Below are 26,117 nucleotides of genomic sequence, written 5' to 3'. Positions count from 1 at the left end.
AAGGACTGTCAGACTGTGATAAACAAGATTCTCTGGTCTGATGAAACCAATAGTGAAGTGTTAGGCCTCAATTCTAAGCATCATGTCTGGAGGAAACCAGGCACCCTGCTTCACTGTTGGGATGGTGTTGGGCGGGTGATGAGCGGAGCCTGGTTTCCTCCAGACATGATGCTTAGAATTGAGGCCTAACACTTCAGTATTGGTTTCATCAGACCACAGAATCTTGTGGCAACATCTGAAAATGGCTGTCCACCAACGGTCCCCATCCAATCTGACAGAGCTTGAGAGGATCTGCAGAGAAGAATGGCAGAAAAGTTCGTCATGTCAAACCCTAGAAGACTCAAGGCTGTAATTTCTGCCAAAAGTGCTTCAACTAAGTACTGAGTAAAGGGAGTGAATACTTATGTCAATGTGATACTTCAGTTTTTCTTTTTTAATACATTTGCAAACATTTCTAAAATTTTCCGTTTTCGTTATGGGGTATTGAGTGTAAACTGATGAGGGAAAAAATGAATTTAAGGGATTTTAGCATAAGGTTGCAACATAACAAAATGTAAAAAAGAAAAAAAACTGCAGGGGTCTGAATACTTTCTGAATTCACTGTACATGGCAGTGTAGAGAGTTTTTTTTTTTTTTTTGAAAGCAGCATGTAAACCATAATGTTGGAACATTCACAAAAAAAATCATATTTGAAAAATTAAAAACATGAATAAATTGTGAATGTATTTTATTTCTTTCCTTCCCAAATGTTAAAATTCCTTTTTTTTTTTGGTGATATTATTTAACGGAATTTTTATGACCTCAGTATTTCTAAAATCCTGGCTATGTCCTAAAGCAGCAGATCAGATTTTTTGTTTTTTTTGTTCCACATATGAATGTGACCCAAACAGATCGGAAACCACCTGAGTCTCAACTCCATGTGCCCTTTTCCCTGCGTAGGAGTTGCTGAACAGACTGTATCTGAACACTTGAGCGCAAAATCGAACGGGTCCTTTTTTACCAGACCGTGTTAGCCCCCCAGTTCTTCCCCATCTCGCTGTGTGCAGTTTGTCTTTCAGTGATCGAATACTGCCTGGCCCCGCGTCTGCTGCGCGGTCGTTCCAACGAACGCAGATTCACCGAGGAGTGCGCAACATAGACGCACTAAACTGGAATGGTGGAGTTTTTGACAGAGACCCTCTTCATGACGAGGCTTCAAGATCAAGTAGATCAGCAGGACGCACCTTATGTCAGTTGATGTCGTGTTTTGATGGGGCATATTTCCAATTCAATTTTCAGTGCAATTAGCACAACATTGCCTGTTTGGTAATCCAGCCCCTGGTACACATACAATATACACCGACCCCTCTATTATTAAATACTAATAATACTAGTATAAGAATATACAACAATAATAATTTCTGTGACTTTACGTTTTCGTGAAAATCCAAATATGATGTCAGATTTTCACGACTGCCATGTTTAAGCCGTGGTGTTACGGGGGACTCTCTAGCCAGTACTTTTTTTCAAATTGGAATTAATTATAGGCTCCATACTGCAGTGTCAATCTAAGATGCGCATATTAAGACATGTAGTTCGCGCTGAAACTTTTGTTCAAATGTGTGTGTCTACAGTCTTGAGGAAAAAGAGAGAGCGAAGCCTTGATCTTTTAACAGTATAATCAGCCTGCATATGTGGGCTCGGTCCGTTCAGACTGCATGGAGACTTGCTCATATGGAGCATTTTACATCGTCAAATCCAAATTTTCCACAGGCGCAGTCTAATTACCAGCAAATTTGGAGTTGAAGTGAAGGTTAAACCAGCCTCGACCACTTCGAGCGCCGACAGCATCCCGGATGATTTGTCTCACCGCAGGCATGGATCCCATTACCCACTGGCCGCACTGGATCCACCACGACCAGAGACGGAGAAAGAGAGAGAGAGCCGCGGTGGTTGTGTGCCCGCTTTTCCATCACCACCACCACCATCATCATCATCATCATCATCATCTCGTCCTCATCCTCATCCTCGTCCTCATCCTCGTCCTCGTCCTCATCCTGGCCTGTACGGGCCAGAAAGAGAACAGCCACCTAGGATCTCAGCGTGCTCGGCAACGGTATGAAAACTGTTTAAACACGTAAACTTGGGTGAGTTGTGAAGACGCTGTGGAACTGTGATGCATTCAGAATTCGTCCGTCCTGATTCCTGCTAAAGGTCGCCGGCGAAGAAGCACCGGGAAAACGCGGAGACAAGCACCTGTGCTGAGCCCGCCGCAGCGACGCAGAGTCGAATCCAGGCGTTGTTTTCTCCGAGTGAAGGGATAAACTCAGGTGAGACGTTTCGCTATGTGGCCTAAGGCTCCGGTACCTGTCGGCCCGCTTCGTTTTGCGAGTGCGGCTACACACACCGACCCATCGGTAGGCAACCGGTCCTATACGTGCGGCACGACAGATGTGGCGAGGCATTTCCACCTTTCACCGTGAACGAGCTTCAGACCCACTTCAGCCGTAGTCCCGGTCGCGGGGGAGGCGGGCTACACAGGCCCGCGCGTCGGGCAGGTGATACACAACCACAACAACGACGCCAGCAGCTCCAGCGGCGCAGCGCGTGCCGGAGTCCGCTCGGGGTCCCGTCCCCGACTGCCGAGGCCTCCGCCTCCACGGGGACGCAGTTTTAGTACTCGGCGCGTACGTCAAACGCCTCTCAGCAATCCGACAGTTCTGAACGACAAACATCCCCACATTATGGGCTGGATCCCGGCTTGAACTTTCTTAGGGGAAAATAGTGAGGATCTGCTGATAAAACCAGAAGGTACGTACCGAATATTCTACTTTTCCACTGCTAAAAAAGCGTAACCCCATATTTTGTTGGTTGCAGTTTGCGGAATTAACAATTTTTTTAAAAATTACGAACACTGAAAGTATATTAAGTTTAGTAGATAGGCCAATATGTATGTCAAATGACAGACAAACTCCCTCAAACCGATAAATTTCCATAAGGTAATTTTTACTACATTTTTTTTTTGTTGACAGACAATATTTTTTTTAATCTGACATATTTTTAAGGGAGTACTGCACACCGTTTCTCGAACGGAGACTGCACAGGCTCCGGTTTTTTTTTTTTTTTCTTTTCTGTTCCAGTTTGGGCCAGAGGTGAACAATTCCACCAGCCAATCCCCGTTCCCTCGCCGGGCGCGTCGTTATAAAGAGCAGCCACTAGAAATGTGGACACGGCGTCGACTCGTCCAATAGAAGCCAAGTTGCCCGCAGTGGGCGGGGGTTCGAGCCCTCACCACTGAAGTGACTCTGGATGCGCTGCTATCCATAAAATCACACAGGATGGAAGATATGCGAATGCCGGGGATTTCGGAGATTAAGCTTGGACACTTTCAAGCCCAACAGGCGCCACATTAGCAAATTGTCGGTTGTATCTGCGCTGAGGTAAGCGAACAAGCATAAATAGGTTTGTTAATGTAACTTCAAAATTCAGACACTAGTTGTTGTTTTTTTGTAGAGAGATTCAAACAAGTGTCCGTACTAGTTTTACGTTAGCTAGTCACTTAATATGCAGTTTTATTGACGAAATGCACGGGATGGCTCACCCTAATGAGGGTGGAAATAAAGGTCTGACTGGTGGTTTTTCATCCTGTGTCTCCAGTGGTCCCACGGTTCACCTTTAAACCAAGGTTTGATGGATCCAAGTGTGCGGTGAAGCCTCCAATGGGCTGACCAAAACGCCGCTTTAATCCTCAGCACTCCGGGAATTAGCCTCGTCCTGCTCGTCGCCGGCCAGCGGAACACCTGGAGATATGGGAGCGTGGCCGGGCGCCGGCGGCTGTGGGTTTTAGTGCGACCGGAGGGGAAAAGTCTAGTTGGATGTGTGGAGACATCGCGGCTCCGCGAAAAATGCTATGAGACACCTGGACACTGACTGACCGACCGCCCGCCGCCGGACCGAGAGTGGAAAAGTAGTCGGTGAGACAGAGAAGACAAGATGAAGGAGAAATCCAAAAACGCTGCCCGGACTCGACGGGAGAAGGAAAATAGTGAATTTTATGAACTGGCCAAATTGTTGCCGCTGCCCTCCGCCATCACCTCGCAGCTGGATAAAGCCTCCATCATCCGGCTGACAACAAGCTACCTGAAAATGCGAATAGTCTTTCCTGAAGGTAAGAGTAACGACTGGGGGGGGGGGGGGGGGCATCTTCTTATTACTATAATTACGGCTGTTGCTGTTTCTTATTGTTAATAAACTCTAAGCAGTAGTAGGCTGCTAGTAATAGTATGAGCAGTAGGAATGTCTTGATTTCTTGCGGTGACGTATGCGTGAATTTTTTAACGTTTTTTCTATTATTTAAAAATGTTCTTAAATTTAAATGATTCATTTGAAATAATTCATTTTTCTTTCTTCATTTTCTGTTGTCTTTGTTGGTAACTTTTCACCTACTACTCAATGTGTGTGTTTTTTTTTTTTTCTTTAATAGTTTGAGCGTTAATCTCTAGGAAAAATCTGGGTGGTTAAAATGAAGGAAATGTACATTTGAATAATGGATTTCTGAGCGCTTTAGTACATTACTTGGGTGCATTCATCTGCCCTTATTGCGTACTATTTAAATCACCTTTCATTGCAATCCGTCATAACACGGTCACAACCATAATAGATGTGTGTAGATAGACTGGGATATGATTATCGAAAGTTACATTTCGGCGGAGTAAATATTCTCCGCAGTTTATCCTCTCTGGGTGTATGGAGTCAGCAGCAGAGGTATCCTGTGTCCCTCTGTCCGTCTCCCTAGCCTGCAGTGATGTGGTTTCTCTCCGGGCCCCTGGAGGCCCCTGCCAACAGATTAGCTGTGATGAGGCTCCATCCTGCGTGACTGCTGCAGAGCCGCGGATATTAGTGCGATCTGCACATCTGATCCCTCAAAATATGGAGCCCCTTGTAACAGCAAAGCAGGCCGTGGTGTAGGGAAAGTGGGATGACAAAGAACCTTCAGGGAAAAGACACAGGGAAAGATGAACAGTGGATCGTCCCTGTTTGTTACTCTGAGGGCCAGGCAGCTAAATCTGGTGATGATACCCTCATATTGATCACTTAATCACTGGATTCACGGAATGAAATCTCAATAAATTGAAGTTCAGTATTGCAAGTGTAGGATTAATAATGCAGGCTACAGTGTGTTTTGAACAGTGACGAGACCCATTACTATCAGATCTGATCTTTTATTATTAATAAACTAATACTAGACAACACAGTCACTGTCAGAATAACACTAACAGACCAGAGGAAATAAGCAGGATACAAGATCTAAATGAAGAGCATTCATCATAGTGTACACTGCACAATTCATGCCAACAACCTAGGCTGTAACCTCGTTTAGGTTATCTTGGTAGCCATACATATATATATATGTATGTATGTATGTGTGTGTATATGTGTGTATATGTGTGTATATGTGTGTATATGTGTGTGTATATATAAGTAAATGTGTGTGTATATATATACACACATATATATATATACACACACACACACACACACACACACACACATATATATATATATATATATATATATATATATATATATATATATATATATATCTGTGTATATATATCTGTGTATATATATATATGTGTATATATATATATATATGTATATATATATATATGTGTATATATATAAATCACTCTCCGTTTCAGCATAATTATTTTAAAAATGTAGTTTAAAATCAGCTAAGAGGTTAGATACGTGCTTTAACCCTCAAACAGTCATTCAGCTTGAAATCGAGCTTTGTGGTAGGCTATTACTGACATCACTGGATCCCATAAAAGTGAGAGTAATAATGAGAGATTAAATATTGCATAAAGCAGGGTGATCGCAAAGAAACCCCGTACTGAAACACAGGAGTCCCAAAATGGCAACGTGAGCTTGAAGTCTTAAGTGTAGTATCAGGATGAATTGGAATGATGAAGACGCATGGGGGACAGACGGATCACTTTTCCTTCAGTCAGGATATTGTGAAGGTACATTTAATGTTAAGACTCTTTTGCATCGTCTATCCTCCAAAATCCATCATGTTGCAATGAGCTCTCAGTGCTCAGGAAGACCACAGCACATGACTGTACTTTAAAGTGGTGCTTTCATGGACTGTCTGGCACTGTTCTCAGTAACACCAGTCATCTTCATCCTGCACTGCTTGCATGACTGGAAGATGTCTGGCTTACACACTGTGCTGTTTCACACATGTGTGGCAACATAAGCATGCAGCTCTCTGAATAATTGAAGGGATAATTTTGCTCTTGCAGACTGCAGGGTTTTACTCCTCTGTCGTTTTCAGAATGTGCCGTGTTTGGCCCCATTAAATCACCTTTACTGTTTTAAATGCTGGACGTCTTCACTCAGGCCTCTCACACCTTTTTACTCCAAGGAACCCCACACACACTCCACTGTGAGCCCCACACAATGATTTAGTGGTGAAGAAGCCAATCTGAGAGAGGTTTAGTTGTTTTGTATAAGTGGGGAGAAGAAAAGGTAACAGTGGTCTTAATTGTCATGTGGTGCACCAAAGCAGGCTTTCATTTTTTACATGTAAATTCACTTTTTATCATATTTAGTGTATATTTGCTATATTAAATTAGGATTTGTCCCTCCTTTACATGACGAATACAACTATATCTTATTATAGCTTATTTAGAAGCTGCAGTAGCTTCAAACTCACAAACAGAAAGTCCTAACAAAGTAAAGGCACTGTTGTCAGATAGATAACTGTCAAATGTTATTGGAGAAAAAAAAAAGCCAACTCAAGCTTCACTTACTCTTCCTCAGCTTTCAACCGCGTCTGACGGTGCTCCGTGTTGACTTAGTCTGACCATTACGTGTGCCGGCTTTCAATTGATGTGTGCAGCGTTTTTGTGTAGAATGGCCATAGTTGTACATGAGATATTGAAATGGCTCCAGTGACTCTTTTTTTTTTTTTTTTTTTACTCTGTTCCACATGGAGCCTTTTTGCTCAGTTCTGATTGGATGAATTACGTTCTCAGAACTTTATATGACTCAGTGAAACTGTGACTTGTATTCAGTAAATATGAAAGCGCCGCTGCCCGCAGCAATGTGTCCGCACTCTCCCCGAAATATCATTATTATTATTATTATTGATAATAATCCTATTTTATTATTGTTGTTATTGCGGTGTGTCGTAATGGCTGTTATTATTGATATACTGAGGTTAGTTGGAGGCTTCAGATATTGCGCAGCCATGAAAACCATCGCTGACGTCCAGATGTGTTTTCAGTGTGATAGACTGTTGACTGGAGCAGTCGTGGAAAAGCAAATCATTTCCCATGAACAGATCATTTATGGTGAATGCTCTCACGGAGTGATCGGGTTACTAACTTCATTCTTTTATTTATCTGTAGATTTAGTTTCTTAAAGATGTCTTCCAAATGGATTTCTTGCGATTTAGATTTATTTTAAATATTTGCTTATTAATTGAAAAAATACATCTTTTTTATATAAAAAAAAAAAACCAAAACATCCCGACTGGTTTCCAACCTGGGTGTCCTAAGGCTTCACCAGGCGATTGAAGAGGTAAGAAAGAAAAAGGCCAGACAAAGTTATGTTTTTGCTTTTATTCTTGGTGCGAAACGCTGCATGCCTCCACCGCCTCTGGCCGCTCATATGAATAAAACGTGTGCTTTCTGGGTGAACTGCTGACAACTCACGACTACACTATGGCCACAATGTCACGAATAGACATGACTGTTTTTCCTGCTGCTCTGATAATGCGGAAGAATACTAACATTCAATGTTGGAGTAGGCTTGTTGCTAAAGGAGTCCCACATCTAGTTTAAAATATAATGAAACGGTGAAAATAACTAGTGAATTAACATCTTGAGTTCAAATAAGAAATCAGTAAGCTGGATGAAAATAAAATACCGTGGAAAGCTGCTCACCTCAGGAGCGTTGGCTCGCTTTGCGTCTTCAAACCAACTTCACCAAAGTCCTACACACTTGCTGTATTGGCAGAGGAGCTGTGTGTTCAGTTTAGGCCATTGTTACCTGCAGCAGGTCAAGTGCAGCAGCTCTGCTCCAACAGGCTGCAACACGGATGAGCTCGGTCTCCACACTGGTTCTCTGCAGGTCTGCAGCCCTCAGACAAATAATAGTGAGCACGGGAGTGAGGCCTACGCCTCAGTAGAGCCTCACTGGTTCTTTATACATTAAGTGATGATGATGTTAATAATAATAATAATAATAATAACAATTGTTATTATTATTATTTTTATTATTACTATCATTATCATCACACCATGCTTTTAATCGCATAAAGAGCGGACATTTAGCTGTTTTCTGGTTCTTGCTTCGAACCGAGCGGCTCCTGGGTGAGTGAGCACTCTCACTGTGGTCTTTGTTGCCGCAATAACGTATTTAAAATGCTTTATCTTTCCAGTCATTTATCTGTGATATGACATGGGAGGCAGCATTTATTCATTTTTTAATCATTTGCGGGTATTGGGGCGGGCGGTAATTCGATCGTGTCTTCAATGCAAACGTGAAGTCCATATTAGCTCCATATGAAGCCGGGAGGCGGCGGGGCGCTGTGATCCCTGCATGCCGCCTGTTTACTCTGCAGAGCGGGATTTGCATTTCAATGGGGAGCGCTGCTGCACAGGCGCCTGTTTGCTCGTTTGGCTGTGGTTCTGTGCCTCACACCACGGAAGATGATGACAACTATCGTCGTGAAGGGTGTATGAAAATATTTTCACGCTACAAAATTTGCAGTGATCCGGTCCGAAGTCCACTCCAAGTCTATTTTTAGGTTTGGTGTATATTTAGAGCTGTAGGCTGCAGACCACACGCTCAACACGCTGGAGGAGTTTGCACCGGGTTGGTTTTAGACTTGTGATGGTCAGTACTGCACTTTAAGGAGCCTTCGCAATCCTGATTGTAAACCAGCAGGCCCCTCAATCTCTCGAAATCTTCCTCTGCAGACACTGTTGTACCCACAGTGTGAACACTACACCTTTATTTAAACAAGGACTTGTATTAATTAATATATTGTTGGTATTATTGCAGCAATATTTCTTTTTTTTCTGGTCATATGATTAATGTTAAATGTTGTGTGTACAGTCAAAAAATCGAAAGCCTATTTAGTAATTGTGTACTGAAGGATAAAACTGCTTAGACTCTGTTACGGTGTAAAACCAGCTTATGGGGCATAGACATTATTGCTATGATTATTTGTTCTTACATATACTGTAAATAAATCTTGGGTTGTAGTGATAATATGCCTACAATAAAATCATGTTTTTAGACTGCAATCATGAATCTGTGATGAACTTCTGTTATTCATTAGGCTATATAAACTGAACTGTACAACTAGACCCTCTCTTGGTTAACGAGGTTTTCACACATATTGCTCTCTTCTGTTTTCACTGTAAAATCAGAAATGTTGTTTCTCGTAATTACATTGTTTCCTCTGCTTTTGTGATTTGTTTGCCAGGCCTCGGGGAGTCCTGGGGTCATGTGAGTCGTAGTAGTTCTCTGGATGGAGTCAGCCAGGAATTAGGCTCCCATCTCTTACAGGTACTTACTGCTGTGTTTTTGAGTATTCACGCTTTAAAAGCAACAGCAAAAAAATTGTGGGCTTTTGGGTTTGCAACTGACTGAGATGCTACAAGGTCACTTAAAAGGCCCTTAAATGTTCATTAGAATGACAAAAAAAAAAAAAAATCACTCCAACAAGACATTTTTATTTTGATTTCTATTTCTATTTCTATTTCTATTTCTATTTTTATTTTTATTTTTATTTTTATTTTTATTTTTATTTTTATTCAGCTGTCGGTAGACTGTGTTTGTGTGCTTTAGTGGCTGCTGCCATCTGCCTCCTGCTGCCTTCATTCTTGTGAAGAGCTGAGCTGATGAGAAATGAGCTGAACACATTCCTGGTCACGCACAGAGCCTCAGTCTGTCCTGCAGCCCCTCTCACATCAGCAACAACACAATGGAGAAGGGCTGCAGGGCTACAGCCTAGCCAGAAAAAAGCACCGGTTGGCTAGTACTAGTCAGACAGACGTACAAGAGTGACAGACAGAACTTCATGTTATCCGATCACTGCTACAGGATCGTCTGGTCAGAGCTGGTCAGTGGGCCAAGTGGCTACCAGTTAGCCAGAGAAGGCTAGAGCTACAGACTAGAAGCTATGGAAATAAGCTGCTTAATAAATGAGCTCGTAATTTTTTAGAGGTTGAGATTGATTTTATTATCATATATTATTGTTATCAGTTAATGTTACAAATACTAATAATAGTATATAAGAGTAATTTATGCAATCAGTTGCTAGTTTAATAGGTAGACTACACCTAGCGAAAGAATAGCCAGTAATAAATTCAACCTTCATGATGATAATAGTTTTTAATTGATAAAAATTGGGTGGACAAAATATTACGAACACTTCTCAGTATATACTGAATTACATTTCACCAGCAGCACAAACTACAGCCTCTAAAATGATCATAAAATTGAATCAGCACCTCTCTGAAACAGTTTCAACAAAGAGTGAATAGGTAGGATTTATCACATGGCTTTAGCATTTGACTGCATTAGTTTGAGCCAGATGGACCTAATAAACCAGTAACTCTTTAATTCACCTGCTCCTTTAAAGCACATGCTACAGGTCGTTGTTTTATTTTTTGTCATGATGTTGTTACAGCTATCAGTCTGTCTGCTATAATAGTAGCTTGCACAGTTATCTACAGTGTAATGATAGACTCATAATAATAAGACACTATAGTGCATTCACATTGTCTATGGAAATAGACTCAAGACAATAACATTGATTTTATCGAAAGGAAAAATTTTTTTCCTTTTGTTGGTATCGTATACAATGACACTATTTTTATTGTTTCTTTCAGACATTAGATGGCTTCATTTTTGTGGTAGCTCCAGATGGGAAAATAATGTATATATCAGAAACAGCATCAGTCCACTTGGGCCTGTCGCAGGTTGGTTTGACAAACTTAATGTGACTTCTTCTGGTATATTTGGCCTGATGTGTCACAGTTCTGAGATAAATGTTCATTTCAACAGGTAGAGTTGACAGGAAACAGCATTTATGAATACATCCATCCAGCAGACCATGATGAAATGACAGCCGTCCTCACAGCACACCAGCCTTACCATTCACATTTTGTTCAAGGTAATCAACAACCCAGGCAAGTTGTACTGTATATGCTATGGACTCATCATACAGCTTAAATAACTTTTCTTGCATGTTTTTTATTTCTCTTCAGAATATGAGATGGAACGCTCCTTCTTTCTGAGAATGAAATGTGTCCTTGCTAAAAGAAATGCTGGTCTTACCTGTGGAGGCTACAAGGTAGAAGTGATGTTCTGCTAAACTGGCATGAACACAACTGTCTTTATGTTTTTACTTTTTAACCAACAATTCAGAAGAATGAATATTAACATGTCCTGATCAATTTTAAGTCAAATCAATTATTCCATCAAAAAAAAAAAAATCCAACAAAAAGCTCATGAAAGAAACTTTTATAGTAATTTTGTAGTGACTATATTTTTATTTATGTGAAAATATGTTAAATGGTCGATGGAATGAACAAGATGAACAAGACAGTATTGCTACTCTAACTACCTTACCAGTAGTGGTAGTTCAAATGTTGAGGGTGGTGGGAAAGGAAAGGCCGTGGGATCATTAAAATCCGTAGAGTTCATCTTCAGTGAGCATGAATCTGAATATGGAAATTCCATGGCAAGGAAGGATGAATATGTCAAATAAATTTCATGGCAACAAGCTTGCTCAACTTTGCCTAATGGTGCCACTAGATGAATGGTCAGGGGGTTACCGAAATCATTAGGGTTTATCCTCTGACGACCATGAATATCCATGGCAAATGTCATGTCAGTCTGGCCAATATGTTGCTTTGGCTCAAAATATCAGATGGACAAGGTTGGGAAGGACTATGCACACTATAGGAGATTAAGATAATTCTTGACAATGGAAACAATAGTTGCCAGACAATCTCAACTCAAGGTCCACTTAGTGTTTTTTTTTTCCAGAGCTTTTGATCATGTAACAATTTTTGATTGTGTCACAATTGTGTCTTCAGCAGCAGTTGTCATGGAACTGAATATGTTCAAACTTTCCATTTATTTGAGCACTTATAGGAAATCTTGTTGATCAGATTGTTTTGTCAGCTATAGGAGATATATTGTGTAGGCCATTTTCCATTTTCAAAATTTTCCATTTCCCATTTAAAAAAAATGAAAAATTACATACATACTTGATTCTCATTCCCAATTCCTCTTTTTTTCTAAATGGACCCCAAATGGTCCTCTCCAGGTGCAATTTTACCTTGATTCCATGGGAAGATAAGTTACCATCAGAGGGAAGCACAAAACAACATACAGGCTATTAGCTGGATACACATGTCTGTTTAATAAACATGTATTGTATGTTTGGTTCAGGCCTGACAATTTTCTTTATGTCTTTCTTCAGACTACACAGAACAAAGCCTCAATTTGTTCGTTACTAGACTGAAACTAGGGTTGAGAATTTCTTTTTCAAAAGGAAAAACAGTGAAAGAAAGAAAACAATTTTACCGTGGTATATTGTGGTATTTTTAAATTAATATCAGCAGATCAAACTCTAGCGGGCATTCAGACTGAAAACAGCCCAGTCTTAAAACAATGCAAGGGGTTGCATTGATGGGTGTCTGTTGCTTCAGGTACCCGCTAGACAGGAAGACCAGTTTGAGTGAAGAGGATTATATAATATTACTACAACTATTTTATCTTTCATCATGACAATTACAAAGTAAACAGAAATACTCTGCTCATGTTACAAAGTCATTTAACAGGAATCTGTACTTGCACAAGTTTGACTGGCCCACACAGCTTGCCTTGTGGTCCAGCAGAAGTTTGGCCGGGTTTAACTTTTTTCTTGAGCCCTCTGCATTGGCACCCTTGCTGTGATGCTGGACTGGTCTCATTAAAATGAATGTGAAGTCTGCGTTTCTCCACTAAGCTGTAAAGTTTCGTTACTTTGAAGCCTTATTAATGCTCAGGTAGAGAACAAGTGACAAGCTGAAATGTGATTGTTTATAAAACAAGCCCAGACAGGAAAAGGTCGCCCACACTGTCCAAAGCTCGCAGGTTTAGAACACTTTGGTCTGAGTGACACAATCGACAAAGACATCACAAATAACAAGTGTGTTTAGTGGAGACCGGACTCCTCCAGATGAAGTTGCTGTACTCACCTGATCCCATGACTCTGAACAGGACTAAAGGGCTACTGCCACATGTATGGACTGATAGTAATACTTTATGTATCCCTCTGTGAACTCTTGGCCCAGGTGATCCACTGTAGTGGCTACCTGAAGATCCGTCAGTACAGCCTGGACATGTCTCCATTTGACGGCTGCTATCAGAACGTTGGGCTGGTGGCTGTCGGACACTCGTTGCCGCCCAGCGCCGTCACTGAAATCAAACTGCACAGCAACATGTTCATGTTCAGAGCCAGCCTGGACATGAAGCTTATCTTCCTCGACTCACGGTACGTTCTGTATGGCACAGTGTTCTGAATTTCCTTGCTTACAGTGGATACATTTTGTGGGTGGCTTTGTATGATAGTGTGTGTATGTGTAAATGTGGGAAGACTTAATGACCCCTGAGAATGTGTGTGCGTGTGTGTGTGTGCGTGTGCTTGCGTACATGCGCGTGTGTGTTGCTCAGGGTTGCAGAGCTGACAGGCTACGAGCCTCAGGATCTAATAGAGAAGACGCTCTATCATCATGTCCACAGCTGTGACTCCTTCCACCTCCGCTGTGCTCATCACTTGTGTGAGTTAGGTTTGTTTTACCTTCCTACAAATTCTCTAAAAACACACTCACACACACACACGCACGCACACACACAGTTCTAGTACAGACACAGTGCATCAGGCTCTACTATGTTAAATAATGTTTTTATGTTATGTTGCTACATTATGTTATAGTATGTTACGCTTTTTTCCATTCTGCAAATTAGTTTGTTAATTTCTTAGTATTTGTAAATATAAAGCAGCTCATGTATAACATATATTCATGATACAATAAGATAAAATAAAATACTTTCAGCATAGTGTAACAATATCAGATTCCTCTGATTATAATCATTTATCATCTTTTACTGTAATTTGCTCCTATAATTTTGTCGTGTTCATATAATTTAGTATATGCTGAAATTTGTTTGGATTTTCTTGCCCACGGTAATCATTTGGTGTCGTTTCTTTCCTCTCTTCTGGTCCTGCAGTGCTAGTGAAAGGTCAGGTTACCACTAAGTATTACCGTTTCTTGGCCAAGCAAGGTGGCTGGGTCTGGGTTCAGAGTTATGCAACCATTGTGCACAACAGCCGCTCGTCCCGACCTCACTGCATTGTCAGTGTCAACTATGTTCTCACGTGAGTATCTGTGTCTTTTCCTAAATACTGCTAGATTTACCTTTATGATATCAGTCTACTGATAAATCTGACCACCAGACTGAGCTTCAAAAGGTTTACTCGAGTCAAACAGTGTTGTTATGTCTATGTCTTGGTAGTCAGTAAGTAAGTGGTCATTGTTGTGGTGTTACTGCACCTAATTTCCCAGAGATCACATTAATCAAGCAGTGTATCAGGGCTGTGACATGTTTTTTCTTAGATTTTCTGTCCTTTCAGTGACTGTAGGTGGCTTCATATGTCAGCCATGGTAACTTCTGCTGCTCCTACTAACTGCTAGAGTGTGACAGAAGTATCTGTATCAGTAGCTGAAAAGCTAATTTGCCAGATTTGTCAACACACACAACCACTTAGCTTTGGTGCTTTTAGTTATGCAGTGTACTATAGTTAATGATGCATTCATTCGAGGCTGGGCTGTATATAGAGTTAACTGACTGGTTGCACAGTCGCTTCCGCGTTCTACTTATTACTGCTCGACTGTTTCCAGGCCAACACCAGCGACGTCCTACACCTGCTGTATACAACAGCTCATCACTGATGTTCATCAGATTTGCAGGATGACTCAACCCACAACCAGCAAATTAGACCAAAGATTTTAATTATATGCTGCATCATATATATAATAATATAATATATAATGGACACAAAAATCATCTCAATCACTAATTAACATAGCAAATAAAATCATATGTTGTCACCAAAATAATGTTAAGTGTAACAACTAAGCTAATGTCTCACCTTGTATGCCACTTAACATTCAGATAGACTGATTAAGAAGAAGTATTTGGTCCTGTATTTTACTATATCTGTAACGTTAGGCTTTTTATTCACCAACAATGCATCTGTATGAAACATACAGTGGTCACGCAGTAGGCAAATAATCTTTTTTTTAAAAATTAAGACAACAGGATTCTTTATCATTTAACTGATGTTGACCTTGGTCCATGTCAAACAGCTTGAATATATACAATTTAGGTTTACTGGGTATTGAATCTGATGTCAGTGTCAGAGCCAGCAAACCACTGTAACTCAAACTCTTGCTGGACACATAACCCCTGTATTTCCTTTCTCAGACCCTATACTTCTTTGGACACAGGTTGTGCAGCTGATTCAGTCATGTCCAGTGCAGACAGTACAGGGACAGAGCAGTAATCGTGATCCTTTGTGATATCGATGTGCTGTTTTTGCTCCTCAGAAGGGACTGGTTCAATGAGCTTCTCTGTTCTATCCAATACATTATGCTGTGGTATTTCAGCAGTATAGCCATTGGTTAAAGTGGGCCGGAACGATCATGAACGGCATTCTGGCACCTTCGATTAATAAGTAAATAAATCTGATTGGCAGCTCCATGCATAATAATGTCATGCGAGTTCTTTTTTCTTGTGGTGCAGTCTGGCATTCCGTCGAGCTGATGCCACATCCTTTTTCTGTTCTCATCCATAGTCGGACTTGCCAGCAGGCATAACAGGACAAATCCCAGTGGGCCACCGCATCGGTGGTTAGTGGAACATCAAAATATCCATAAGGTTTTTTACTGGTCATGTCAGTCTCTTTACCAGCCCTCTCTGTGTACCTGTCATTCGGGTTGTGCATTACACGCATTTTTTGTGCTGACTGGAACGGGCTCACTGGCCACTCACAACAAAGTTTCAACCCTCACAAACCCGGTCTGAGCACCTTACCCCATCGTAATCATTTTCCTGCATACACTCATGGTGAAATAGCCTAAATATTAACGCTATCAAGAGCTCTTTAGCTAGCAAGCGCAAAGTGAAGAAATAGACCGGAAATGTCCGCGCTGTATCATTTGGAATCAGAAGTACATCACAAAGCCCAGTGCATTGGGCAGATTGGATTAATTCAAATTTTTGTTTTTCCATAATGTGTAATATGCCTACATTATTAAATTCATTTTTTTTAAATGTGCACAAGAAGTTTGTTTTTATTTCAAAAGTAGTGTACTGTGGATGAAAGCTGGACACATTAGCTGTAATGAGTCACAACAGTTTCAAAAACAGTGACATGAATTGTTGCAATGTACTGTATTCACACACTGAAGTTTGCCCATTTCCAGGTGGCTTGCTGTTCTGATTGTCTTGTAGTCATCTACAAGAGGGACAAACTATCCTATTAACAAGTATTGTATGTGTATCCAAAGTCTGATATGTCTTATCCTGTGTGCTATACAGCTCCACTGTTTTCCAAAAACTATTAAAACACAGTGAGCCACACTGTTTGCACAGGGGGACATGTTCTTCCATTACCATGAACACACACACTGTAGTTCATTTTGACTTATTAGAACACCGAATGTGTATTAATCCATAACTGAAAATAGTCCCCAACAAATTGACTATCTTTGAGTAAGATTTATATATATATGTATGTATGTATGTTTATGTGTGTATGTATGTATATATGTGTATATGTATATGTATGTATATATGTGTATATGTATATGTATGTATATATGTATGTGTATATATATATGTATATATGTATATGTATGTGTATATATGTATATGTATGTATATATGTATATGTATGTGTATATATGTATATGTATGTATGTATATGTGTATATATATGTATGTATATGTGTATATATATGTATTTATATGTGTGTATATATATGTATGTATATATGTATGTATATATATATATGTATATATGTATATATATATACGTGAGCCATTTTAAAAGATTTATATTTTCAGTAGAAACCATTTTGCTCAGCATTGAGCACCACAAACAGGGTAGGGAAGTCAGAAAGTATTGAAAGTCAGACTAACAGATTGTTGGTTTTGGTTTTTTATGGGATTTAATGGCTATAATAAAATTGAGGCAGCACATCAGCAGCAGCTGACAAGAATATCTATTCCATCAGACGGATGACTGAAAAACACGTCTGAAACATTTCCAGTATAGACAGGGTGTGACCCCACATTTAAGAATAAATTAAAGATGACTGACGTACCTTAAGTGGTTCAGAAAATTGATGGATGGCTGAAAGATTACCAAAGTAACGGCCACTACTGATCATTCAGCCATTCTGACCTAACATTAACATGTGGACACATTCCAGTAATGTAAAGCTTGAGTGTTCTTCTTTTTCATCTAAACTGGAAATAAATGTTAAAATCCTGTAAAACAAACTAAGGATAGGCTGAATCACTATTGTATATTCATCATTGATACAGAAAAGCAAAACTGAACATTTATTTATATGGAAATGTTGTGGATTACAGCTTTATAGATTTGTAGTTGTATGAATGGACTGGAGGACACCTGGCAGGTGTCAGTCAGATGGCTTTGGTGTGATATGTATGAAGTGTGTAGCAGCTCCAGGGCAGAAATGGGTGGCTCAGATTTCTGTTGTGCTGTCATTCTCTGCTTTGATAAGATAATGAGTATTGATACTAGAGATTTACGCAAACAGTTCCTGTGAAGCAATTAACTGGAGGTTAATTGGAAATATGACATGTATTTTTTGTAGCCTGGTTTGCAGAACCTGGCAATAAAGAAACTTTGTCAAGTCATATTCCGTTTTCTTCAGTCTTCATTGTTAAAGGCTCAGGAAACAAAGGAAATGCTGAGTGATTATGATTTCTTTTAGGGAAACCAGAACTTTCCTGCTTTTTCTACCTTTGATGGTAGCAGACATTCCTGTTCTATCACTGTATTTGCTCTCTTGTATGGAAGTTATGTCAGAATGTCTGACTCCTTTGTTACTATGTTTGCTAAGAGTGCTCATGTGTTGGTTGTTACCTGTGGCGGCCTCTATGTGCTGGCGTCAGTCATCTGGTAGAGTTTATCTAAGACTGGCAGCTGTGCCTGCGGAGTATATAAACAGAAACAGAAGCTGAAGTCTGACTGGACTGAGGTTACATTTGCTGGGAATATATCCTGCACAAACAGTCCAACAGCACTGGGTTGACACTCCTTATTAAAAGCTGCTATTTTTCACCTCCTTCCAATAAAATCAAACTGTAGCCATGGCAGAGACTCTACATGCATGAACCACACTGTTATTGGTGAGTTAAGGCTACCATTTTCTTGCCTATTATCCCATTATTTTATTACCCCTGATGTGCGTATTTCACAGATGTACAAGTGAGCGTGTGAAGGAATACAGCCTATAAAACCCTCCGTTGAGCAGCACGGCTGGCTGCATCCAAAGGCAGAGAACAGCTTGAGACACATTTCCTCTACCTCCTACATCAAATTCATAACAAGTTTCTGTTTATGGCCTTTTAATTGATAGGCTGTAAACTTGATGACTGTTTATGCGCTCCAGCTGGCTGTCACGGGAATAAAGTCTTACTTCCACCCTGCTCTCCTTGTTCTGCTTTTGTAAATCTTTTTGAGATGCTGTATGGATTAAGCCACACAGTGATGGTGGAAATAAGGCAGTATGCTTCTTTTTTGCATAATACATGGGACAGAAGACAGACAGTTGAAGGTAGGCAGGAGGTAGGCTTTTGTGTAGTGTTGCTATCAGGAGCAGAGGTGATTTGCCAAGTAGCCTTAGTGTGTATAGCCATGGATAACACAGGTTATAAGGGCACTTCACCTGCATGTGAACTCCCACTGTGTGTTCAGCTCTGATAACCCCTGCAACTCCTGTCCCGGGTCTGTGAACCTGCCACTGCTACCACAACCTGACAGCGATTTAGCAATTCTTCAAGTAAAGGCATGTCTGCAGCAAAAGCATGTAACCGCATGTTTATTCATCTGACGCTGTCTGTTTAATCAGTGCTGTTGCGTTCTATTGTAGCTCAGAGTGAACTCGTCACTCTGCTGTCTTATGCACGCACTCCATCCTTCTCTGTTTAAGTGAACACAATGTCAGTGCGGCATACAAACACTTTCATTGATGAATCTATATTTTGACACATCTAGTGATCTTAAGATTCAAGATTCAGTGTAATTATTATGCAACACGGGATTGTATAAGGAAATTAGAGATGTAGTTATTTTATGCTACTCACAAAAAATAAAAGTTATATAAATGGTTGTACAGCAGCGGATACTTCTGTATCGCTTACCAGATGGCAGCAGGCTGAACAGGCTTTGCTGCCGTGGGTATTGTCTTTGACTATCCTTTGGGGTCTGCGCAGGCACCTCACTGATGCTGGGTAGATGGGTACTGATGATGTTAACAGTATGTATACATCAGCTAAACAAAGATAGGACAGGGTTCTTGGTGCCTTTATATCAAAAGTCCTGGTTCCCAACCTGGCTGGGAATCAAAGCAAGGACAATGCGGCCATGTGGCATGTGCCCCAACCAATCGGCCAATAACCAATAGCACCAACCCATTTACACACAGACATTTCGGGCTGTTCCTTAAGTGTATTTGTGTTCACCAAGTGTCTGAAATTAATGAATGTACTGACCGACTGTATGTATAATCTACTAACAGTCTCTTTTATGTATACAAAATAGGCTAGAGCTGAAACAGTCTGTCAGTTGATTGACAGACAATCCATGAGCAAATATTCTGGAAATTCAATCAGTTGCTTCGGTCAGTTTTCAGGCAGGTATGCCAAACATTCGCTTATTCTGGCTTTTGCACTGTAAGGATTTGATGCTTCTCTTTGTCTCATATGTTGGTAAATTGAAATGGTTTGGGTAATAGATTTGTTGCTGAGCCAGACAAGCAATTTGAAGATGTGACCTTGTGCTCTGAGAAACTTCATGACATTTTTCACTTTCTGAGGTTTAACAGTCCACACAATTCACTGATAAATTGAGAAAATAATTTAAGGATTAATCACAAGTGAAAATAATTTTTAGTTGCTGTTCAATAATAGGTCAGCAGTTGCCATCACCTTGTCCGCTTGTTTAAGTGTAAAATTAAATAATAGGCCACTGAATTACTTTAGTAACAGTGAGAGATGGCCAAAAACCATCATTAAGAGTCCTGTAAGATGTAGTTCCTCCATGATCCAACACCTCAGTATCCCTTGTCATGGTTATCTGAGTTTTTGGAGCTCTACTGGATGGATGAACAGTGTTCTTTCAAAAGATATTCCCACATTTGGTGTTTGATCACGGTGGTAGAGAGTCTAAAACAATGCTCCAAAATCTCCTATCAGTTTTCAGTTCAGACATCTGGTGACTCTAAAGGCCATTGCATATGATTCACATAATTTTCATACTCATTAAACCATTCAGTTACCCCTGTGACCTGTATGGAAGACTCTGCATTCGTTGTTTCTACACTCGTGGATTCCTGCTGAGTTCATGCATACAAATGTGTGTAAAATGCACTTTGATCAATCTTGACATTATAAAATCAGTGTAAAACTGTAAAAAGGCTTAGCCTAATATCAACAAAACATGGTAACAAGGCTAACCATAGCTAAAGATCATTTCTTGGCTGCCTGCTTCATAGTTAGAGTGGCAGTACTTGAATGTGATATTTCCGAACTCTCTCCAAATGTAACTGAAACTAATCCTATTGAATGTGTCTGTATGCACTGTATGTATGAATCTGTGTTTTTGTTTGAGTGGAGAGAAAATTAGACAGAGGGGAAATGTGTGTGGAAAATGGATCACTGGGCCTATTTGTCTCAAATAAACCCTGTCCAGGTTTTCTGTTTTCTCAAACTTGATTCATCATCCATTGCAAGATCTGTAGAACACTTTAGCGAGAAATCAATTCCAATTTCCCGGTAGTGAGACGTCCAAGCTTCTCCTATGGGCCTGATTTAGCCAGACATAGCCTTTAATCTCCCTGTGTATTTGATTGGACAGCTTTCCCTCTGTAGAGTGTTTGTTGAAGGCCTTGCTGCAATCCTTCTGGTAAAACAAGGATCCCAACAGCCGTTCCAGCCCTCTTAGCACACCCCCACCCCTTCCAGCCTTCAGGCTCACACACACACAGAAACACAAACACACATCTCTCAGCATGCTGGCCTTTTCAGCACCATGAGGCTCTAATTCCTAAACAGATGTTAATGAGTTTTTGCACCTAGAGAAAAACCAAACACACAGGTACACATGAGCTGTTTGTGTTCTTTAATAAACAGTATTTCCAGCTGACTCTGATTTCTCCTTGTGTAATTGTGGACCATATTAAAATCTATGACATGCAATTAAAAACATCAACAATATTTCTGTGAATGCACCACATACAATTTATGCTTGTGTCTTTAGGGAGACAGAGTATAAAGGCCTCCAGCTTTCTCTGGACCAGGCCACATCCAAGGCCTCTTTCCCCTACAGCAGCAGCACCGCCAGCAGCCTCATGGACAACTGCAGAACTCCCAAGAGCAAAGTATCCCGGCTCAAGACCAAAGCTAGACTGTCACCATACACACAGGTGAGGATTTACCGGGCTGTCATTTAGTAGCTTCAAATCACACACATGATGTGAAGCTGATGTGTAAAAACACAGTACAGTGGTAAGCTTCATCACATTGCATGGAATTGACTGAAGTGATTATCCTTATTGATTATCCCATATGGCTTGAAAACACCTCAGGTTCTAAGAACTGAAGGATGTGGGACAAGGGAAAGCTCTGATTAGCAGCGGAAAATTGATATATGTACTTCATTTGGAGTTAAAACTGAAAGTGAGCACACCCAGAATGCTGGTAATAATCCCTCATTTCACTGGAAAAATATGTGTAAGCAAGTACTGCCGGTATGGTAAATCAGAGTAATGCCAGGAAGTTAGTCTGTAAACTGTGATGGATGTTAACAACAGCCAGCTTGGGTAATAATTTTACTTTGCCTTTGTTTTCTCTTCCAATTAAGTTTGGCTAATGTGGGGTTCTGTTGACAGCCTGTCTGATTGTCTGACTGCTCCTCTGTCATGTCCCATCAGATGTTTTTGTGAAAATGTTGCTGTTCCCAGATCTTAGCAGTTTCATTGTTGAATGCCAGTAGAAACATCAGGCCAAGGGAGCCCTAGTAGCCTAATGGTTAAGGTGCATACCACATAACTACAACGTTCATGGCTTTGTTTTCAGCCAGGAACCTTTATTGCATGTCGTGCCCCCATCTCTCTCTCTCTCTCTTTGTTTCTTGTCTCTCTCTACACTGTAATTATTAAATAAAAGAACCCCCTCCAAAAATAATCTTAAACAATAATGGCGAATCCACAAAAAAAATAAATAAACCAGAATGATCCTTTTCGACACCTGCATACTTTGTTTCAAGATAGCACTCCATGTATTCCAACTAAAGTCACTAACTGGATGATTACACTGAAAAGATTTCTTTAGGCTTTAGTATTTTGGGGCCAACAGCACATGGTCATTGGTGTCCTTCACTGGCTGAGGTGGCTACCTCCCACACAAATGAGAAGAACAAAAATTAACCAATAGGTTATTTACTGATAGGTCTCTTTGTGCCTTCAAATTTTTACTTGACCTTTCAAATACAAATTTAATTTTATTGTGTAGCTAACTGTAGGGAGGTGAGCTCAACAAGCACGACACACCTTGATGATTGTAGGTAGTGAACAAGCAATAAAAACCCACAAACTTGCAAAGATGCATGAGGTCTTTTCAGCTTTTTTTCTGCCTATGAATTTCAGAGTGTTTGATGCTTCATCAATTTTCTTCGTTGTTGTACAGCCGTTTCTTTTGTAATTGCTATGGAAAATTTGTTATGACAAACAAATTATGACAAAAAATCGAACAGAGGTGCTGACCTTTGTAATTAGCTTGTTTTGGAAACCTTGGTGGCTGCAGTGTCCCAAACAGCTGTTTCTTTTGCTTATAACAATGATGTCCATGTCAACCATCCAGAAAGTCAACTGTTCACAGTCCCTGGTGAGCTGCAGATCTCTAATGCGGCTCCCAGTGAGTGTACGACCTCATTTAAAGGATTTCTATTATCTCTTTTCTTGTTCCCCTACCCACATTTCTCACTGCAGTATCCTAGTTTCCAGACAGAGCGGTCAGAGTCTGATCAGGACAGTCCCTGGGGTAGCAGCCCCCTCACCGACTCAGCCTCCCCTCAGCTCCTGGAGCAAAGTGAAGGCCTGGATGCCTCCTGTGTGTACAGGCAGTTCACAGATCCTCGCACACTCTGCTACAGCCCATCTGAAGAGCAGCAGCATACACACTTTCACACACATGGTCAAGGTCAGCGTTGTGAGCGGGGTCGATGTGAGGCGGGGCGATATTTTCTTGGAGCACCTCCACCCAGCAGCAACCTGTTGTGGGGCACCACCCGGTCCATCCTACCATTAAGCAAGAGCTCTTTGGAGAACCACGATGGATATGACAGCAGCATGCCGCACATCACAGCCATCCACAGCTACAATGGTGGGGACTAAGACCTGGGTCATGTCAGAGACTGAACTATATGGGCTGTTGAAGCCTTGATAGTTTTAGAGCCTGCTGACAGCCAGTCACCTGTGCTGATATTCTTCTACCTTCGCTGTATCCAGAGCCCATGATAGATTGGAGTTGTTGGGTGGAAGTGTTGGTGACAGTCAAAAAAACACTCACTTAATGCATTATATTCTGCTTTTGTGCCATGTAACTAGCTCAAGCTTGTTTTCATTTGTTGATACCAAAAATCCCTACAGGATTTAAGAGGAACATATGGAATCCAAGAGCAGCATTGGCTGCCAAGAATGATATTACCATATTTCCTCCTACAGTGACGAGGGCCATTATTTACTTCCGCTGCAAAATGTACCAGGCCTTCATTTCTAATTCACTCTGTTTGATAAATATAGTTGGGCTTATTTTAGTAAGACGCCTTGTTTTGATCAGCGCCCATTTGTCCTGTTAAAGTTACTACATTAGACTCTTAATACAAACTCAACACTTCCTGTAACATTTCGAATTAAAAGCCTTAATTTCTTAACAGGGCCTTTATTGTGGAACATTTGCAGGCATACCACATGCAACAACAGCAAGACGAATTTACAGGACGACAAAGCAAAGTGGATCAGAATGAAGGAATCAAACGATACCATTGTGCCACCAAAGTGTTGAAAATAGCATGATTATATTGTTGAATTTATGAAATTAAAGGGGTAAAAAATGTACATTATGCTTTACTACCACACATAGTATATGACAGGCACCAGGAGTTTGTCCATCCTTGTTTTTTCCCTGGCCTGCATTTGAAGGCCAGCCTTTATTTATACAACCAAAGTCATTATCGGAGACCTGGCTTTTAATTGACTACCAGTTTTTGATTGAGGAAATAAGTTAATTGTTGTTAATGTTCCCACTGTACTGACTGTTTTCATTGTATCCTCCTGCAGGCCAGGGCCACTGGGATGAGGACAGTGTGGTCAGCTCTCCAGACGCAGGCTCAGTCAGTGACTCAGGGGATCGGTACCGAGCTGACCACTACCGCTGCAGCCCGCAGGAACCCAGCAAGATTGAGACACTAATCCGAGCCACACAGCAGATGATCAAGGAAGAAGAAAGTCGACTTCAGCTGCGCAAGGGCCCCCCAGATTCCCCACTGGGACCAGCAAATGGACTGCCCAAGGGCCCTGGTCCATGCTTCACTTCCGAGTATACTCAAGGTCCCCTGCCACTACAGTCTGTGGTGTGTCGAGGGTTGAGTCAAGTGATCAGCCCTGCAAATAGCCCTGCCCCCCTATCCAGGCTTAGCAGTCCAGGGTCTGAGCACCTCCATAAGCCCAAAGACTACCTCCAAACAGACCTGTCCCCCCTTTCTTTGCCATTACACCACCCATTTGGTCGGTCGGCCCCATGCTCAGCTTCTCCCACCCTGGCCCCGGCCCTCTACCCCTCCCACACCCATCCGCGGCCCGCCTATTTGGACAAGCATACAGCCTACTCCCTGACGGGCTATGCTCTGGAGCACCTCTATGACCCAGAGAGCCTCCGGGGTTATTGCACCTCCACCAGCACCGGCCCCACCCACTACGATATGACCCCACACCTCCGCATACCGACAGAGCAGACCCCCGGACACAAAGGCACCTCTGTCATTATCACCAATAGCAGCTAACACTTGTCTAACACGCAGTGGGACTGCAGTCACATAGCCTGAGCTGGTTAGCTCTATTACAACATTATGCGTTTTTCCTCTTAGCTTGTTTTTCCATCATACCGATCAATTCTTATCCAAATCTCATTTGTTGCTTCTAATTTTTTCTAAGTCTACAAAAGAACATTTTAATCAGTGCATTTTTCTCTAAATAGGTGCTATGTGAATATTCTCAAGAGGGAGCAACACTCGCATAATTATATCAGTGCCTGTAATTCTGGTAGATAATGCTATTTCACTGCAGCTTTTCTAAAACTGACTTTATGTTACTTTGATGAATTTATTTGTTTCCTCAGTCCGAATCGGGTACAAAATTTTAAAATTGGTCTGAAATAGACACAGTTATAGATTCATTTTTAAAAAGGTGAGACCCAATCTGAAAGGCACCCACCGACCTGATCTGAATAGACCCAAAGAGAATCAAATCCAAGCAAAAGGGTGTTTGACCCAAACCGATCCAAAAAAAAGGGAGAACACCAACACTGGCACCAGTTAATGAGTAGCCATGGTCAACAACAGGGTTAGGGGTTAGCTGGTAGCAGGTCTGCTTGAATCCACTTGGGTACTGAGGCATATTTACATGCAGACCTAATATCTACTGTAATACTACAGTACCCCACTTTACCCAGTTAGACTAAAT

General features: G+C 41.1%; 1 protein-coding gene across 1 annotated transcript; it reads left to right on the top strand.

The window, feature by feature from the left end:
• Positions 1–3,819: 3,819 nt before the first annotated feature.
• On the top strand, positions 3,820–25,438 carry sim1a (SIM bHLH transcription factor 1a). The gene is made up of 11 exons (XM_040118329.1): positions 3,820–4,147; positions 9,485–9,567; positions 10,896–10,985; positions 11,071–11,179; positions 11,274–11,359; positions 13,353–13,552; positions 13,732–13,838; positions 14,290–14,437; positions 21,638–21,803; positions 23,367–23,760; positions 24,717–25,438. Exons 1-11 carry the CDS (start codon positions 3,973–3,975, stop codon positions 25,436–25,438), a joined length of 2,280 nt encoding a protein of 759 aa, XP_039974263.1. The 5' UTR covers positions 3,820–3,972.
• The last annotated feature ends 679 nt before the right edge of the window (positions 25,439–26,117 follow it).

This window comes from Xiphias gladius, chromosome 22, assembly GCF_016859285.1.
Source record: "Xiphias gladius isolate SHS-SW01 ecotype Sanya breed wild chromosome 22, ASM1685928v1, whole genome shotgun sequence".
Classification (NCBI taxonomy): domain Eukaryota; kingdom Metazoa; phylum Chordata; class Actinopteri; order Istiophoriformes; family Xiphiidae; genus Xiphias; species Xiphias gladius.
This window is presented reverse-complemented; position numbering and strand designations above follow the sequence as displayed.

Coding starts and splice junctions, on each gene's coding strand:
- sim1a (XM_040118329.1), top strand. CDS start 3,973: ATGAAGGAGAAATCCAAAAACGCTGCCCGGACTCGACGGGAGAAGGAA. Junction 13,553..13,731: donor CTTATCTTCCTCGACTCACG/GTACGTTCTGTA, acceptor TGTGTTGCTCAG/GGTTGCAGAGCTGACAGGCT. Junction 21,804..23,366: donor GACTGTCACCATACACACAG/GTGAGGATTTAC, acceptor TTCTCACTGCAG/TATCCTAGTTTCCAGACAGA.